Source organism: Mesitornis unicolor, unplaced genomic scaffold (genome assembly GCF_000695765.1).
Source record: "Mesitornis unicolor isolate BGI_N332 unplaced genomic scaffold, ASM69576v1 scaffold3384, whole genome shotgun sequence".
NCBI classification, from domain to species: domain Eukaryota; kingdom Metazoa; phylum Chordata; class Aves; order Mesitornithiformes; family Mesitornithidae; genus Mesitornis; species Mesitornis unicolor.
In genome coordinates, this window is record NW_010179364.1 from 14104 (window position 1) to 34087 (window position 19984).

Consider the following 19984-nt stretch of genomic DNA (forward strand, 5'->3'; position numbering starts at 1 on the left):
TTTTCTTTGGAAAATAAAAACCTCACATCTTAAGCTTATTCTGGAAATGTGAAATTAATATGTTCTTGTCCAGAGCTAAATCAAGCAAAATTGAAGAAAAAAGTGAAGCTAAAGATCTGCTCTTGACTTATCATAACACCGCCAGAAGACCAGAAGTGATAGCATTGTGACACGGTGCAGTTAATTAATCAGCTGTGAGGTAAATAATGATTGTCATTTGAACACTCATATTACTGATGTGGGGAATTTACCATCTTTTGGGCTGGAATGCTGTTAGTATGATCCAGGCTAGCTGATTTGCATGCCAAGTTTATTTGAGGGAGAAAATTTGTATTTGGGATTGCTGAGGAACTGATAGCATAGGCCAATCTCGTACTAGCAGTGTGCACAAGGTCAGAATCACCTCTGTGTGGCAATCTAGGACTACGTAGCACTTAAATATCTCTCAAACTTTGACTTTAGTTGGTGCCTTGCACAGGATGAAATGAACACATCCTGTGAAGTATCAGTGATTATGACCAACCATTCCATACTTTTTTGTTAATATAGAAGATATGTATGTCTTGTTTGCCTTTGCCATGCTTCCTTCTTCAGGCAGATACCTATGTGCTGCAACACTGCATGTTGTCGCCCATCAAACCAATTGTTACATTTGAAAAGGATATATATTAGGGGCACTCAGAGCTATACTGCACTTTGAAAAACAAAGCAAGACTCTTTAGAGCTGTATTTGCCACCAATGAGGCTTTTGGCTAAGGACGATTTGACATCACTCCTGAGCAAAACTGTGAGCAAGGAGAATACAATTGATGTTCACCAGGACAGTTATAGCAAAAAGGGAAGCAAACATGGCTCTATTTGCTGATAATATTTCAAGTTTGGCTGAGATTGTTAAGAATTTTATAAAGAGTTCATCATGTGGTATTTTAGTGAAAAGGACAGTAAAACATTTATAAACTTCTGTTAAGTGCTTTCATTTGCTACCTGAGATGAGGTCAGTGGGAATATATGCTTTTAAGTGTCCCAGAGGATGCTATGCCTGTATCTGAACCCTCCGTAAAACTTTATGAGTTGCAATAGAAACTGGTGACCTGAAACTTCCTACACTGGGTCTCAGCTTGGGTTCTCGTAACAACCCTGAGTGAATGCCAAGGCCAAGTTATTGTGCACTGTCATATTATTTGGTGCAAATACACCCATGAAGGATGATGTTATGAGCAGCTGGGATAGTGTATACATAGTCACAGAGAAATGCCAGCTGAAGTTGACTATGAAATTCAGAACTGGAAATTAGGTAACCATTTGTCACAGAGAAACACTAGAAGAAAAAAACACTAAGATAAAAGCTCCATTCCTCATTTCAGTGATGGTGCCTTCTGGAGATTATACCTTAATGAAATAAGATTTCTAATTTAGATGAGTGCAAATAATTTGAATCACTAGGGGTCTTGAATGTAGTGGTAACACAGGGGTTATCAGTGCCATTTATACTTTTACCCCTCAACTCTGAGTTTTCTTGAATAAGTTAGTCATTAGGCAAACAAGCTCTGAGAGTCAGACAAAAGGTAGAAGACCTTATATAAAAAACTATAGTTTTTGTATAGAACATGTGTAGTGGAATATAAAAGCTATGTTATATAATAAAAATGCTGTACATTATTCTTTGTCACACCCCAGCATTATTAGTTTTCATCAAACAATGGAATAACACCCTAAACACTCTAAATACCCCGATATTAAATTTTTGCTTTCTACTACTGCATGCTCAACAAATAGCAAGACTTAAAAAGTTTTAATATTAACTAGAGCTATCATGTATTTAATGTCTGAGAGTAAATATTTATGCATGAGTCATGCAACTTAAGTTCATTTTTTCAGGTGATCTTAGGAACATATAGGGTCTAATTTAAAAATTCTACGCAGCTTCCTTAATTTCTCTCTGATGCCTTAGCAGAAAGACTTGTTTCTAATAAATCTACTGTAATAACCAAATGTTGGATGAATAGAGATTTTTGCTTGAGGTTTATAAGTGTCTAGCATATCACTGAGACAAACTGTTAATTACATTTTAATGATGCCTAAGTAGTCAATTGAATCTGAAAGAAATTTTACATCTAAATAGCATCTTCTAAGCAAGAAGCAGGAAAACTTTGAAATTTAGGTTAATGGCACTATAATCACCAGAGAGAGAACTGGTCTCCAGAATTATCATATTCTCTGATGAAACTTTTCAGAGTGAAATGTATTATTGAGTAATCTATGCTATGCATGTAAATTGTGCTAAAATACTACAACATGCTGCACTGTGTTTGCAACTCCATGAGGCCAGAGCAGGACAAGTGCACACGCTTGCTACTCAGGGAGCAGGTGCCCAGGCCACCTGGTGAGCCACCAGTGTCTACTCAGTGCAGCAGCTGACAATCTGAAACATCGTGCTTCTTCAGCCCTGGGGTAAGGGCATCCTCGCTGGATTACTGATGATTTATTTTTCAGAAAGGGACAAAACCAGAATAAATAAAGTTCATCCAGACCTGAAATGTAATACAATGGAGTGCTTCCCTGCTTTAGCCTAGCCTTTAACTATTTTGGTGGGCATGGTTCTCTTGGGGTTTTATGTCCTAAACTAGCCACAGAAATCCATACAAGGTGAAGTCCTCTGCTCTCTCTCTTCCAGTGTGTTGGCTGTCTTTGCAGGGCAAGGGTTTTTAGCAGTAAAACGGAATAAAACACTTGGACTTCAGTCTTACTGCTACATCATAAGATAGCAAATGATTCTCAGCCTTCTCTTACAAAGACCTCATACACATTACTATCATCCTTCATGTTACACAGCATAGAATTCGCATTTGCATTAACCAGATCAGTAATTTTGCAGCTACAGTATTCATGTGAAGGCTCTACTTCTACATAACTTCCAGAGGGAGTTATGTGTTAAGTGTTGGCAGAAAGGGATCTGACCTACTGAGACAAGATTTTCATTTAAATTACTTTCTGGACTGTTTCAGCTTTCTAAGATAAGACATGCAAATGCACCGCTGCATTTTTTACAAGCAAGTATTCATTCTTTTACACCCTGTTGATAGCTTGGCACCCTAATGATTATCATAATTCAGTAGAATGCCATGTATATATCTCTCACACAAAATACTACATTTTTACCATATTACAGTTCCTCTACAACCATATAAAATAGATATATGAACTGGCACTGCATGTTAACCTTTCTCTGATAGTAAGTAAAGAAGAATCTTAAAAGCATTTGTAAGGATTCCAGCATGAGGAGCTATGAAGACAGACAAATCTAAAGGAACAGCGAAAAATTAAAAATCTTCATGACACAGGTATATAACATATACTTAGGATAAATAGCTTACACTTCAGACTAGAGGAACAGTCATAGCCAAAAAGGAAAGATTACTTTCCTTCCAGCAGAGAACATCTTGATTATATCTAATCCATAAAGAACCAAGGACAGACAGACACAGGAGAAAAAAGGGAAAAGCTTGAAAAGCAGAAAGCATAGAAAAGTCTGATTGTGTGAGATTAGACAGAAGTCTAATACCAGATTATCTGTACCCTTTAACACTTCCAGACCAAACACTTGGTAGGCACTCTAATATATGGAGTAATGATGTCATGTATCCGGTAGTGTGTGTCAGATCTTATGTTATCTAATTCAAAGAACAAGCATATGAGAAAGTGAGCAAAGTGAACACATTCATCCTGTCAAAGTGATTTCAATACTGTGGTACCTTCGGTCCTCAGAGCTGGAAGATAAATGGGGACTTCAAAAAACAGGCTGCCGAAAATTCAATTATATTCTTTACAAATGGTAATGATAGTATCAAAGATGCTTTCTAGATTTAGTAAAAAAGCACAGTAATATACACTTCACATCTATATATTTCTAAATGACTAATGAGTGATTAAAATGTATAGATAATGCAAGGACAAAACCTGTTAGCTGCAATACACCTGTTAAAGTTACTGTGAATTTCTTAATTGAATTTAAATGTTTCTTCTCCCTTATCTAGTACAAAGATGCTTCTCTATCTTTAATTGCTAAATTGAGGCTGATTTAAATGGAACACATATTTGTACATTACATGGATGTAATATAACAAATATACAAGTTATATTTCATCAGGAGTTTGATATGAAAGTAGTGATTAAAGATATCCTACATATAATTTTAAAGAGAAGCTGAAATATTATCCCTAGGGTCTTTGGATTAGAATTGCAAATTCTCTTGAAACTTTGCAAGGGAATATTACAAGACTGAAAGAAACCTGAAAACTCAGCAAATTTTAAAAATGAGGCTTTCAGAATTCAAATAATAGCACTAAAGTTAATGGCTATGGATGAAAAATAAACCTGTTTGTTTACAAAACGAATTTGCAAAGTCTTTTTTAAGTACCATCTTTTTTATCTGACACCCTCTAATTACTGTGATGCTGACAAGAGGTTTCTATTGTGTTTGTAGCTTTATTTTAATAGTTCTCCGTAGCTCCTGGCAGCTGCTATGAGTCAGTGTACTGGTTTTACAAGGAGCTGCACCAAAGACAGCATTAAATTATTATATAATTTATCTGAACAAAAAGTTAGGTTGCCATTTGCTGACAGGCAAAAAGAAAGTGAAGCTGCTAGGGTTTTTGGGGAGCCTGTTACTTCTATAGACATAAATAATACGTTCAATAGATAATGCAAAAAATCTTTTTTTCCTCTCTGGAAAAAAAAAAATCTATGTAGTGAGCCATTAAATGCCTGCCTAGTTTTTAAGAATTCTCAGAAGACAAAAGGCATAGAATTAATGACAGTGTAAAATAAAAAAACCCTCTTTCTCATAAACCTGTGTTCTTTCACAAATGAAGCAATATTGTATAATTGACAGGCTCTAAATATTTTTCGCTATATTTTATATGCAGCTTTAAAGCTATTACACTGGAAAAAATTGTGCTAAGTGCTAAACTGCCATAGCAGATGGTCTTGCTTGTCATTAAATGTCTGGGCAAAACCAACACAAAACCTGACACTTGAATCAAATTTCAGCCAGTGAAAGTCACATGAAAAATGTACTCACTTTTTCTTCAGTCTTCGGTCCTTTTCTGCTTGGGTTCCAAGTTTGCCTAATCCCAGAGATTCCTGAGCTGCTGCCTCTGTTTCCATGTAACCTCCTGGAAAACAAAACAAAACAAAACAAACCCCACTGTATTTTCCCAGAGCTCTTTCACACTTGTTCCCCTCCTCAACCTTCCATTCCTTTCCCACCCACCACCATCATCTATGTTTGTTTCCTTAAGTCATGACAGTTGGTGTTTGTGGAAAACATCTATTACCTATACAAGTAAATTATGGCAAGCATTTATTACATGGAAAAGAGTAGGGGTAGAGGGCAAAGTTGTTCCCTACTCCTTGTGTTTAGCAAAAATGTATAAGAAAAGCACATAGATCTTTTTTGCCTTTTTTCCTTTGCCTCCTAAGGCTCAGTCCTATAGACCTTATTATGCATTGCCCTCACCATTTTCGAATCTTAGTTAGGAAATGCACAAATGAAGGTGTCTTCTGAAGAACTGTCTCATTATTATTGACATCATACAGCATCACTTAATGTAACACTCAACTCTTCCTTTTGGTCTCATAGAGTCTTAGAGTCTTTGATGTCATTTCCCCTGCAAACTCCCAAGCCAGAGATGACACAAAGAATCTGTCTGAGAAGTAAAAAGCCTCCTAGGTTTCCTTGGAAGTGTCTTGTAGGTACCTAATTCCTGTCAAAGTCATGGCAACTTGAGTAACTTGCAAAGAGCAACATGGGAAACTTGCAGTAAGCGAGAACACCTGGACCAAAACTGCATTATAAACTAAGGACACAACTGATATTGTATGATCCATGCTGACCATACAATATGTCCACTGATGTGACTTTCCTAGTGCAGAAGTGGAAAGATGACTTTTTTTATCGCTGCCTAGATGCAAGGAAGAAGGGACCTGCTCATGGAGCTGTCAATACAGACTCCTGGCTCTGGCTCCATGCTGCCCTCTCACTTCCACGTTTATGTGTGCAGATAGAGGGACTGCAGCACTTACTTGAAGGCTGCTTTCCTTCTGTGCTGCTATTCATATGTGCAACTGGCACAAGAAGGAAGATAACAGTAGGGTAAATGCTGGTCCTTGACTCCATTTGGAAATGGCAGCAGCAAATCTTATTTCTCACGTAATGGATAGTGAACAATTGTAAAGTGGATACCAACATAATTGAGAAAGTATGGTATAAATTAAAAGATTTTTATTCTCATTTATTGCATTGGAAGGCACCTTTAAAGATCATCTGGTCCAAACCCCCTGCAGCAAGCAGGGACAATGTTACTAGATCAGGTTGCTCAGAGCCCCATCAATCCTGACCTTGAATGTCTCCAGGGATGGGGCCTCCACCACCTCTCTGGGCAACCTGTTTCGGCAATCTAGCACCCTCATATTGAAGAACGTTTTCCTAATATCCAACCTAAATCTACCCTTTTCTAGTTTAAAACCATTACCCCTCATCCTATTGCTACGTGACCTTGTAAACAGTTCTTCCCCAGCTTTCTTATAGGCATCCTTCAGGTGCTATAAGGTCCCCCAGAGCCTTCTCTTCTCCAGGCTGAACAACCCCAGTTCTCTTGGCGTGTCTTCATATGAGAGGTGCTCCAACCTTTCAATTATCTTTGTGGCCCTCCTCTGGACCCGCTCCAGCACTTCAATGTCCTTTTTGTGTTGGGGACTTCACAGCCGGATGCGGTACTCCAGGTGAGGTCTCATCAGAGCAGAGTAGAGGGGCAGAATCAATAAACATTTCGCGCTTTGAATAACTCAGGGTACACCGTATTGGACATCGTGATTGTACCAATCAATATCTTAGGTATGCAGACGATCACAATAAATGTTTCCTAACAAGCTGACCTTTGCATGCACCAGATAGCTTGCCTGGGCAGGGCTAAAAACCCCTGTAACATAGTATTTGTCTTAGGGACTAGAATATTTAAAATGTGGCATGGGAAGAATATGTAAGTATCTAGTGTGTATTCCTCAAGTGAGAGAAGACTGGATAATTTTAAAATCAAACAGATAAGAAAGAAAGAAAGAAAGAAGGAAAGAAGGAAAGAAGGAAAGAAAGAAAGAAAGAAAGGGCACTTGTGTTCCCTGTAATGTTTCTTTTTCCCCTGCTCCAATAATTAAAAGAAATCTAGAATTAATTAATCTAGAAATCTTGATTTTTGATTCTAAGAAAGATCTTCCTACTGCATGAATTTGCCTTTGAACAATAATGCAAATGGTTTAGCAGAGATAGTAAAAGTAGCAGATTACAAAAAAAAACCAAACTCTGGCAAGTTTAGCAGTTGAAAACTAAAAATTTCAGAGTTTTGCAAGGAACACAGATCAAGGAAATCTTTTGGGTGATAGCCTGGCTCTGTTGAAATTAGTGATAAAACTTTGAACGTTCTAATATTGCTTCTTAAATATGAGTATATATCAAATGTGATTTTAAAGATATTATAGAATTAGTTCCAGAAGTATTTAATATGTGTACTTACAATGTATAATATCAGTGAGATCCCTAATGTCTTCTGAATTGACATGAATTTTTAAAGTCGTCCTTTACGCGTAACTGTGTGCATGAGCAAACATGCACATAAGAAAACAAACTAATATTCATGAGGCTCAAAAGTAGGTTTATTACCTCTTCAGTATTTGATGTGCTATTGAAGAAAAGGTATTTTGCATATTCAAAACTATAAGAAGTATCTATATCAAATTAGAAAGTTTAATTTAAGCAAGATTTTAAATGCGATTCTTCTATTGATTTTGCATTATAAATTTAGGTTATGAAAACAATGCAAATATACTGCAGCACAGTGATGATAGGACTTATTATCTAGAATTCTGCGATATAGTATCTTATTATAAATAGAAGTATTAATTATATTGCTGCACAGATAGTATACCTGTCATAGAATTGATTCAAGTACTACCACGATTGCTATTTTTTAGATTTTATTTTGTCTTTAAAGTACTGCCATTGAAAGGAAACTGCCACTCAATTTCTTTTTTTTCCTTCTGGCATCTTAAAAATTAAGATGAGGAAAACTATCATACATTTTGCTCCTACATTTTGTTAAGAGTCCTACTGTTAATTTTATACATGCTTGTAAACCTAGTTTGCTTAATTAAAATGAGCATGACATAGAAATCTTTGTTATTGAACTAAAGGATGGAAGCCACAAAAATTCAATTTAATTGCAAATCTTTGTTAATATCTGTTTGCAATTTCATGAGCTAGCATTTGGAATTACAAATAGGCTTTATCCAATTATACATATGTCTTATTAATCATGTTGAGTATTATTAAGAAATTAATCTATTGCTAGATTACATTGCTCCTGCAACAATCTTTAAAGTTATTTTCTTTTTGTTCCACATTGCAAGGAACTGCAGGAAACACCAACACATTTATTACATCTTTGCCCTCTATGTTCCTGAGTTACTGTGAAATCATAGATTATTATGCATAATCTAGCAGTATCAATAAAATTGGTTTTATGGAATGGAAATGTGAATTAATAATGCAGTCTAAAGTTATAAAATTCTCCATCAGTGCAGATGGTGTCATGCAGGTGTATTTGAGAGACTCATTTAATAGATTCTGAAATACACTGAACTATGAAAAAGATTGAATAAATCAGTTTTACTCTTCCCATAGTGAGAAAAAAGGGAATTTAAATTGTGATTAGAAATTAGGTTTTGGTTGGTTTTTTTTTTCTAGAATATAAAGTTCTCACAAGCAGAGAGGAGAAAGGCTAGAGTATAAATGGAGAATGCTCAGGTATTTGATTTTACTCTGATACTTTGACCTTAATATTGCCTTATTTTATTCTGCATTATTTTAATTAAGGATTTGTTAGTTGTGATAAAGACATTTTTTAATGTGAATTCAGGTTTTTTTTAAAATTTCAGGCTTACATATTGCTTAAGCATTTACAGTTACTGCAAACTGTTAAAACTCTTTTACAGGTGCTATGTGGTCACCATGGCAGTAAAAACTTCGTGCCTCACAAATTCATACTGTGTGACATCTAGGAGAGACTAGGAAAGAGCTAGCATCTTTTACTGACACATCTATAAATCTTGTGTTAGCGTGTGTATATATGTTAAAGTTAATGTTAATCTAGCTAGATCAGATAGCCCAGCAATATAGACTGGAACTAAGGATGTATTTGCCCATCTGGGCATGCAGACTACAAGCCTTTGCTGAAGACCGTCACTTCACCTTCCATTGCTTATGCTACCTAAGGCAGTTAAATAAAGTTATGCTATTACTGGTTTTTTTCACATGTGGTAAAAAAACATCCTATGGAGCATCACAGAGGAAAATTTTTGCCACAAATTAATTTGACTAAAGTCTTGGAAAGTGAAAAAGGCAGAAGACGTATGAATAAAAAAAGCATTGCCATGAGCAGCATAACTAATTGGAAGAGTATGGTGAGGACATCAGTGATAAGCACTAGCAGACGTCTATTGACACACTGAAATCTGAAGAGCAGCTACACTTACTTGCAGAGACTTCCATATCACAGTTACATCACTTTTAGTGGTTTATTACTTACTCCCTTTTCACTTCCTTTTTATTTTGGTTATTTGAGAATATACTGTTAGCACTTTTAGCCTGATTCAAGATGGTATTGAAACAGTAGATTCAGTGAAGAGGATGACTCTAGTAATTTGTGCGAGAAGTCTCCTTTCATTTGCGTTATAGTCATAGGTAACTCCTGACAAATATAATTGCTGAGAGCAATGAAGTTTAATTGGAAGGTTCTGCTAGACTAAAGAGAAAAATAAGCAAATTGGAACACTGAAAAGAAGCAAAATTAATGGAAAAATGACTGTGAAATGGTGATCTTGGCTTGTTACCACTAATTCCTTACTGAGCTGTCCGAGTCGAGCCTTCTCTTTTTTACCGAACAAACGTCCTATTGAAGATTTGATTCCTTTCTTCTTGGGAGCTTTGTGCAGGGAGTCTTGGCTGCTATTGACACTGCCAAGACCAATGCTTTCTTGCTCCAGTGAAGCAGGCAAACTACTACAAAATGATAATAAAGAAATGGAATAGATAACATCAAAAATTTGCAGGTAATTTGTCATTTTCTTCTGAGCAGCTCTGCAAACAAATTAACTGGTTATACTTTAGTAATAATCTCCCCACAAGTGAAACCTATCTTATTTCTTAAATGATTTAGAAACATGAAGAAAACAGGTCATTTAGGAATAGTGAAACAATAACGTGATTTGAAAAGAATACCACACAGTAAAACAGTGAAGAACCAATTCATGTAATAAACTTCTTACCTTCTGGCATCATTGTGGTATGAAGAAGGAAGGGTATGAGTCATTCTGATAGCTCTGGGTGTTGGAGGAGGAGAAGTTTCACATTTGATTGTGGCTTTATCTTCATGCCCATCTTCTTCAACTACTGCAATCTGGGGGAGAGAGACTCCATTGAGAGCAGATTAGCTTTTCAAGAAAGTTTCAACATACGTTGCATGAATTTGTCAAGTATGAATGCATGTATGCAGTCAGTTGCAATTTTTTGAGCAAATTGTAAGGCTTCTTATGTTTTAAAGAAACAACTGGGAAAGAGCAATTGCCTAAATATGGCATGTATGTATTTGAAAGGAAAGAGATTATACTTGGAGAATAAATAAATTCCTTTTATGTCAAACAAGTTGATGCAGTAAAGGTCTAAACATGAAAATAATCTTAAATATGAGTGGGCCTCTTGCTTTAAACAGGATTATTCGTGTAAACAGTATTTCTCAGGGAAGTAAAGGAGAAGGTAAATACAGATATAAACAGGACCACTCTCTCCATAGCTTGTTAACAGAATGGTCAGAATGCTTGAAAATAAGCATGAAAAAAAAGGAGTTTTGTCATAGCATGTAATGATTTCTCTTAAATACCATCTCTGCTCATGTAAAGATAAATGCCATATTCAGTGCCAGTTCTGTAAACAACTTTATATTGCACGTGAAGATTTCCAGCAGTCTGAATCTGGTTCCTCCAGCAATACAAATGGCCAAAATGCATTTGAAAGTAATTCCATTGTGCCCACACTTTCTTTGTTTCTGTGTTAAGTCTCTGCTGTAGGGGCTGGTCCTCCCAGATATCACACTGTTGGGCCTAGATTCTGTGACTTAGCTGTGACCCTTGCAAGCTTTTTCAAGATAGGATTAAAATGATTATGTTCAGGAATTGAGTGAGTGGCTGGCAAAGAACCTGGTTATCTACACAGCAAAGGAATATTATAAGTGTGTTCTCCCAAACTTCAAAAAAACCCAGTATCATACCTTTCTCCGATGTTTCCTTAGGTCACTTGGCTTAGATTAGAAACAAAAGCAGCAACAACAAAAAAAGAATGATTAATAAATCTTATCTGAGCATTAAAAATACCACACATTTGTTCTTCTCACATTCAGAAGTGGGAAGTAGAGATGTCATTAATTCAATACTATCCATATTATATACTAATTATACAATTGGTGTCATAACACATAAGATAACACGTCACAAATATGCCATTCTGGGAAAATAGTTATTTTTTTCTAAAGTTACAGTCTTCTTCATTTTCATAAGCTTAGAAAAGAATAGTACATCACAAGCTTATAGTAGCATTTTTTATTCTTGGAGTTTTCATACAAAACCTTTCCACTACCCCAAACACAGACATAGAGAGTTTTGGTTGTTAGTTGGTGCTTTGTTTTGTGGTTTGTTTTTTTTTTAAGTTTTATCTAATATTACAAAAGTATCAGTGTCTCACCAAACACAAAATATCACCAACAAATACTATGTTTGAAAAAGGGGTATTTATCCCAATTAATGTGACTGGCATTTCCATCAATGGATACAAATTCACCCACCTTCTGTAATGCAGTATTATTTGGTAGTAGAAAGTGTCTTGTTCCTTTTTGGTTTTGGTAGATGTCTCATTCATTCAAGGAAAGCTGAAGATACTGTGCACAATTTACTTACTGCATGGACCTTGCCTGATCCCGTACTGCTGGATCATTTGGCAATTTGGGCTCTTAGACTAGACATCTGCAGAGCTCTTCCCAACTGATAGCCTGTTGTGTCTGTCCCCAGCCATAAAGGAGGAGAAGATATTCAACACTGAACTCCAACACTGACCTCCTGCTGCAACAGTGCAGTGTCCTGAAACAGCTGGTGTATTTGCTAGTGAGGGTGAGCAAAGCTGTGGGCTGTACTGCTGAGCACGCAGTGGGGTACTGCCTTTATGGCATATAAGTCAAGAGTTCAACGGAGCTAATACGGACACAGCCATTTGAGCTTCAGCACAGATATTGCTGGATGCCAGTGAGGCCATGGCAACCTGAAGTGCAGAGGCTATGCTGTCATTTTGTATTTGAATCTGATGAACCTACTGACCCAAAGCTACTCCATCCAAGTCAAGGCAACTAGGCAGAGCAGATGTCTCCTGGAAGGTCAGCTTAACCATTGCCATTTATCTGCAACCAGATTGCTTAGGTTAAATGACTGGTGAAGTGGAAATAAACTGCTTATACAGGAAGGAGCTGCTTTGGTGAAGTGGGTGGCAACACAGCAGCTTGCACACTCATCCTCACCACAGCGGGTTGTGCCACCAACATTTTCATTTCTGCCATTCTGCAGTGGGAGGTGGGGGCAGGAAAGAATCAGTGCCACAGTCAGGCACAACTGACGGCCCTGAGCTCCTCTTGCAATAAGAAACCTCTGTCTTTAGCTTCCAAGAACTCAGTAAACACCATCCTAAACTGAGAGGGGTAGAGGTGGATATAAGTAGTCAGTTCCCAGGAAAAGGAAGTATTCAGCTAGATGATGGTAGACAAAAATCCCTACTCCCAGCTGATCAGAATGAACAGCTAAGGCACCACAACTAGCTGTTTTACAAATCTTTTTGGCTAGAAGTGTTAATTTCTACTTTGTGGTTGAGATTAAAGATCATTTTGCCCTCTGCTGAGAGGCTCCACAGGGAACCAGCGTTGCTGCTTCCCAGGAATGGACCACAAGGGGACATTGATGACATTCAGATTATCAGAGAAATAGCAAATAAAACCTGGGGTTACACATATCCTATTCTCCATGTATGGAGAGGTAGTAGAGTGGGCTACTTTGATTCTTTCTTAGTGCTTAAAGGGACTAATTCATCGAGGCTCCAAACTGGTTTTGTTGCAGTCAAGAGAAAATTTTGGTTGATTAAAACAGGTAGATATTTGTTTAAGCTATAAAGTTAAAAGAACACTTTGACCGATCAAGGTAATTAAAGTAGGTTGATGACTAAATAGTTAGAATAAGTATTTGTTTAAACTACAAAATTAAGAAAAAGACTACAAGATATATTTGTATAAGTACTTAGAGAAGGTACGTATCATGCTCAAGAGAAGAATAGTTGCGATAAGGATTAAGCAATAGCATGAAGGATAATAGCTGTGGTCAGACAATCATAAGAATAGGCCGCAACTTCTCTTTTCTCTCCATGTCAAAATCATATAGGGGTAAGCTTTTGAAATAATTCATTGTCTTATATGGCATGGTAGTGAGGAACCAATCAAGGTAAAGGGCAAATTAAAAGGTGGACATTTTATGCATGCTTGTATAATTTCACTTTTTTAAAGATGTATAAATGGGCTGTGAAAATGTGTGGTCTTCGGAGCACAATTAGAGGAGCTATCCTCTGTGTTTCCCCAGTGCTGCAATAAGGAAGTGTCTGCTTATCTGCTACTGCGCAGATAAGTTTTCTTGTCGTGATTGCGACCCCGTCAACAGTTTGTAGCCCACACTGAACATTGCACCCTGTGTCTGGACTCTTATCAGAGTAGTACATCTTGAACATATCAACACATACTACATTCACTTACTTGACTGTTGCACTGTCTGTCTACAATCAAAATTAAATTTTTTGCAAATCTCTTTTGAAATCAATCTAGGCATTTCAGACTATGTCTTCAAAGGAACAGTAGTATTAGAAATGTGTTGCATGATAATTTGATGGCTTGGTATATATTTATCTGTGCTGCTCATAATGTTGAATTATATCAGTGAAATGAATTAGTGGAAAATAAAACACTTATTTCAAGTGCTTGACATACTGTAATGAAGAATGCATACAAAACGCTGCAAGTATAAAAGAGTATACCCAACACAGAAGTATATCCAAATTATCATATATATGAAGTAGTAGAAGGTTTTAATGTCTCCTAGACATTTCCTGGAGGTTTAAGCTCACCCATACACTACTGTGTTATTACTGTATCAGTTCAGAGCTTTTCATTAGTAAACATTTTTTTACATATAAATTGATTACAGTGATTCCAATGATCAGTTCTGTTTCTCATTAATTCCACTGCCAGTGTGCGGAAGGCTCTTGATTCTCAGATCATTATGTTCCTGGTGAATCATGCAATATTCAAAAACACAGTAGCAAACCACAAACCCACACAAATGTCCATATTCTAGGGACCTTGCTATCTGTATATATGGTGAAGAGGTGAAACAAGAATTAGAGATGAGCCATTCATACAGTGAAAAGATGAAGTATTTAATACTAGAAATATCACACCTAAAATTTGCATCACAAAGTTTCTTACCAGCGTCATAACCCCCATTCTGTCCATCTCCCGGGCTGGACTGCGAGGGGTGAGTTTAGGAGTTGAGTGTCCACTGGGAGGAGATGAGCTTGCAAGTGACGATGCTGTCACCGAGCCAGTAATAGAGGTACCTTGGTGAACTCTGGCTAGATTTAAGCCTTCTAGACTGACACTGGCAACTCTGTTCTCTATCTCTTCAGCACGCAATTCTGTCGACTCTTTCTCTTCTTGGATTAACCTTATTAGATAAAAGAACATGGTTGTATTTGTCTCTGCAAACCCCCAGAGCAAAACTAAAAAATATTTCCTTTCAAATGAGATTTGACAGCAAAAGAAAACAAAGATGAATATCATAGATTGACTCCAAAATAATATTGGAAGTGTATTTTTTAATAACCAGAATTATAAAATTCTTTTTCTTAATTCCTCCATTCTCAAAAACTGTTTGAAGAATCTGCCCAACAACAAGACTTGACATTACGACGTTTTAGGAAGACTGGTTCCTTTGCAAAGGGACAGTATGGGGCACTGGGGGGAGTTAACAATCCGATTTACCATAGGAAACTAATTCCAATCTTAAGTTGGCTTCATCTGATTTTCTGTTGCTAAAGCATGAACACAAATACAAAGTCAAATTAAATTGGGCCTTCAAGACAGGAATTGCTAAGATAATCCATATTAATAAAACCAGAGAACAAGCAAAACAATTTGTTTGTTTCATCCCAACAAATTGATGAAAAAATTACGGTTGTTTCTAAAGCATTGAGTTTTTAAGTGAATTTCATTAAAATAGCTCTCTTGTTAACGATAAATATAAGCTTCTTAAACATATATAGCCTCAATAGATTGCTTTCACTGGATTCTTTAGCTTTGGTTTTTAATTGTGAGAATATAGAATGATAAAATGTGTTTAAAATAAAACATTTATTTATAAGTCCATTGCCCATAAACCTTCATTAGAAGAAGTTTTTTTTTTGTGACATGGAGGAAAAGTACGAAGGATCAAGCTTAAATGGGAGAATACAAAGTTTGAGGATGCTGAAACTATAAATCAGGCTTTTCTAAGGGAAATGAAGCACATAAAATAAATGAAACCATAATACATTTACAATAGAAACCTACAAATTCCCGTGCTGTGATAAATATTCTTCCCTAACACTCATTTCAAAATTTCTATTAAAAGTCTACAGTTCTTTCTGAAATGAGGCATGGCAGGAATTTAAAGGCAAATAATATTTTGAAAGAAAATTGTAACTATCTTTTTCATTTTAGGAATCTAAATTCTGAATAATATTTTCAATCTCTTTTGATACCTCAAATAATTTCATAAACCCTTTCAGTGTTTGTCAAGAAAGAAAAAAACAGACCACGAAAATCTGAAATGCAGTATAGTTTATAAGACTATCCTTGTAGAATAATTTTTCCCAAAACATGTAGTTACCTGGTTCTTTAATAATGATGGTGATGGTAATGAAAGCCTATACTTCAGTATAAGCTACGCAGTATGGGAAATAAATGACTTTCAGTGGGCCTCCAGCAAAAATGGCTAGATACATTGTGCACACTTGCTTCCTTTTTGAAATAAAATTGTACCTAATAACTAAGTCAAGATCCTGTGTGAAGTAAAACAATGTTCTGATTCAAGATGGGACAAATAATATACCACTATGTCACCTGCAGGTACAATATCTTATGAAAACATTTTACTGTATTACATAATTACTTGTTAAACTGTAAAAATGCTAGTAGTTTTTAAAAACAAACACATTTATTGCATCTTCCTGAATTGGTCACAGTGCTGGCTTCTTTGTATAACATAAATTTGGATAAGTTTCTCTCTTTTACGTACACTGCTTTAAGGAGGTTTACCCTAACAACAACAAAATTTCTCTTAGACTTTCTATCTTGACAGCTGTAATTAGAGATTTTAGAAAATAGCAAAGTAATCCTATATGTATTAAGGAATTCTGGGAGTAGTGATAATGCAAAGCTGTAGATCTATAGCAAAGAGTCTTCTCTGTGAACAGAAAAGTTATTCCAATTCAATATATTTCAATAGAGTTCTCCCTTTAATGTTACCTTGCTCAGAGAATCAGATCTGGCAAAAAGTAATCTGGTTTTGTCTACAATATTACCAGAAAGTCACTAATACATTCAGTAATCTCCTTCATCTCCTTCTAAAGAGTCAGTAATGAGAGAATCTTTCTCATGCACCAAGTTTTTAAGTTACCCTTCCTGAAAAACATGTAAAAATACTTTAAGCCTAAAACTCACTTATTTAAAATATGTCATTAGATTCTCTATCACTCCATTAAATTTACACAGAAATTATCAAGATACATTCAATTCACCACCTATTTCCAAGCACTATAGCCCAACTTGGAGCATGAAAAATCACATTCTATTACCTCCATAGAAAATAAAACCCCTATCTTAGAAAATGTGGCTTATGTGAGATATAACATAGGAATAATTATAATAAGAAAGCATGAAGAGCACTGAAATAAACATTTCTGATCAGAGGTCATGCAGATCAGTGAAAAAGACCTTGAAAAGAGGACTATGAATAGTGGTCTGTCAAATCTGCCATGTGTTAGTCTTCTCTACCATATTTTTCTTCAGTTGGCCAGCAGGTTTTCACTTGGAACATTTTTTGAAAGAAATTACTATGGTTAGGAAATGAAGATGCCGTTGTTATCTTCGTACAATCAATACTCCCGTATGAAAAGCAGACACATTATCAATCCTTTAGATGTACAAGTGCTTTCCTAATTGTTATTAATGATACCTGAACTCATGCACAAGAGGAAGCTTGAAGCTGTAATCAGAAGTGTATCACAGCTGGTTCAGGCTATGTACCTGATTTCTTTATTGATTGCATCTAGCTGCTCCTGAAGCATCATGGCCAGAGTCTGGGCATCGGAATGGCCACTTGGTGACAGGAGATCCATGGAGCTGAAAAGTGTTTCTCTATCATCGTCATCGATGTCAGACATTTCAGTGTCGCTTTCAAATGGATGGCTGCTCAAAACACCAATCTGCTGGGTCCTGTTCCACTCATGATCTCCAAGTGACTTTACCTGAGCAAAAATTAGGATATGTATGGCTTATTCCGTGGAAAAGAACTGAAAAGTTGAACTTCTTTAAAATAGGAAAGGACTAACACTTAAGAAGTTTTGTTCAACACTAATTCTCCATTAATACTTGCAATATTACTGCAGATGATTTTGTTATAATTTTTAATGCTGTGTAAAATTAATAATCAGGAAAAATTATGCAAAAAGATACCTAGAAAAGACAGCAAGTCAAGTATGCTTAAACTTTGATGTCTGAACTTCAACATTTTCTGCCTTCATTTTAGTGCAACGGTACCCTGAGTATATATAGAAAAAAGCTTGGGTTTCTTTTGTTTGGTGAGTTGTTGGTTTGCCTTTTTTTTTCTGGAAATACACAAACTAAACTTATTAGAGAGAATGCATGAAAAGAAATTGGAGATTAACCTTTGGTTCATCTCTGCGTACGCCCATCCGGCCTCTTCTAGGTCGCCTTATCACTTTAGTTGACCGATAATCAGACTGGCTATCCACCAGGGAGCCCACAGAATACCTCAGCTCTGCTGATGTATCTAGGTGAGGCCTATAAAAAGAGGCACAGAAGCAGACTGAGAGAGTAATAGTAGCAAGAGTAACAGCATCAAATGACCTTCAGTCTAGGATCATTGATTTTTTTCTATTTTAAACATAAATTATTATGTGTCACAGAATCAATGACAAAAACACATAACAAAAATTCATTAGAAGTGAAAACTTGGAACCATATGAGGAAATTAAGGAAGAAATATAAATAGAACCTTTGAATTTTCAAAGTGCACAATAAAACTTATAATCCAAAACTTTAACATGAAAAAGCAAGCAGACTTCAGGACAAGGTATTTAACAGAACTGGCTGCTGAATGTTCTGTGCTGTATATTTTTCCTTCATTAGTTTCCCAAATAAATATGCCTGAGGTTACTGTAAGCACATTACATGTTCACAAGTGAGACTATCTGTAACAGTTTCCTACTGCAAATCTGTGCTTTGCATTATGAAAATATTAGCCCTACAATACACAACATTAGTTATGAACGATTCATCTTTATTTCGTAATGCTTTTCAGAGCTTTAACCCTCTTTTTTTTCCTGTAGTCCCTGGGACACTGTGGTGAGGCATATTGGTGATGACCGTGGCACATCTTTTCTTGGCTGCAGACAATGGTCCCTGGCTTTGAATTAGAACATACTTGGAGGACTGAAGCATTGGTCTCAAATGTCAAACATCACTTTAATAAAGTGAAAGATAAAATATTATAACTATGATGCCTGTTTATTGATAAATGGGAAATGTGAAAGGATAATGAAAAAACATGAAAGATTCTATGGTAAGCTACCTTGACACAGTGTTATAGAGAAACGTAATTACTGCTAGGTATTATAAGTACTGTGACAAATCCAAGACAATAATGGAAGGATTTTAAGTGCTAATACAGTTTATCTTATTAAAAATATACCATAAGAACACAAATTAAGAAAAAGATTTACTGGAACTCCTGAAATGTATGTGCCACAGTAATCAAATCAGATACACTAAAATGATGCAAATACTGAACAGTGTTTTAGAACTTTGGTTTCGGGTAAAGCATGCATCAGAGCTTATGCTGTTGTCATTAATGTCCTTTTCTGAAAAACCATCAGTTTATTTTCTATTATGCTTCCCATCATGCCTGGCAGGAACTTAAATAATATTAGAAAAATTAAGAGTTTACATTTTAAAAAATTCTCTAAAATTCACTTTTGTCATAATACTAATAAGAAAACTTGACAACAGTTGGGCTACAAATGTCCTAAGCCCTCCATCTGCAGCACCAGACAATAATCTTTTTGGGGTTTTGTATGTTTAGTTTGTCTGTATGTCTGTCATTTGTTATATAGTAAACCCTTTAGGGCAGTGAGTGGTTTTTATTTTCTGTGTACAGTATTTACTGTACAAGTAGTTGGCTCTGATAATTGATAATACTTGGCACTTGTGCAGCAAAATGACAAGAAAAAAAAATAAAATAAAAGCCGGCCCAGGTTCCAGCCTCTGGCAGCAGATGTTTACCTGCTGAGCAGCTTCATTATTCTTCTGCTGAAAGAAGAAACTCATGCAAATACAGAACTGCATATGGGCTGAGAACAGTAGGTATTTAATGCTGATAGTTCCCTATTCCTGAGAGGGCTGGTAGCTTCCTGAGGTGAGGTCATGGAAGGGGAAGTATACTGTTTTAGGGGAACCTGCTG

The 19984-nt window shown here is 36.1% G+C and overlaps 1 protein-coding gene across 1 annotated transcript in view; it reads right to left on the bottom strand.

Annotated features, from left to right (window-relative positions):
* LOC104539259 (liprin-alpha-2) overlaps positions 1–19984 on the bottom strand; it is a gene marked incomplete at both ends in the record, with an annotated part of 48981 nt that overhangs the window by 10479 nt on the left and 18518 nt on the right. The window contains 7 exons of the mRNA XM_010182736.1: positions 5081–5174; positions 9957–10111; positions 10378–10508; positions 11376–11405; positions 14670–14907; positions 17529–17749; positions 18170–18305. Of these exons, the coding sequence (XP_010181038.1) occupies positions 5081–5174; positions 9957–10111; positions 10378–10508; positions 11376–11405; positions 14670–14907; positions 17529–17749; positions 18170–18305 (1005 nt within the window). The remainder of the gene's footprint in view (positions 1–5080; positions 5175–9956; positions 10112–10377; positions 10509–11375; positions 11406–14669; positions 14908–17528; positions 17750–18169; positions 18306–19984) is intronic.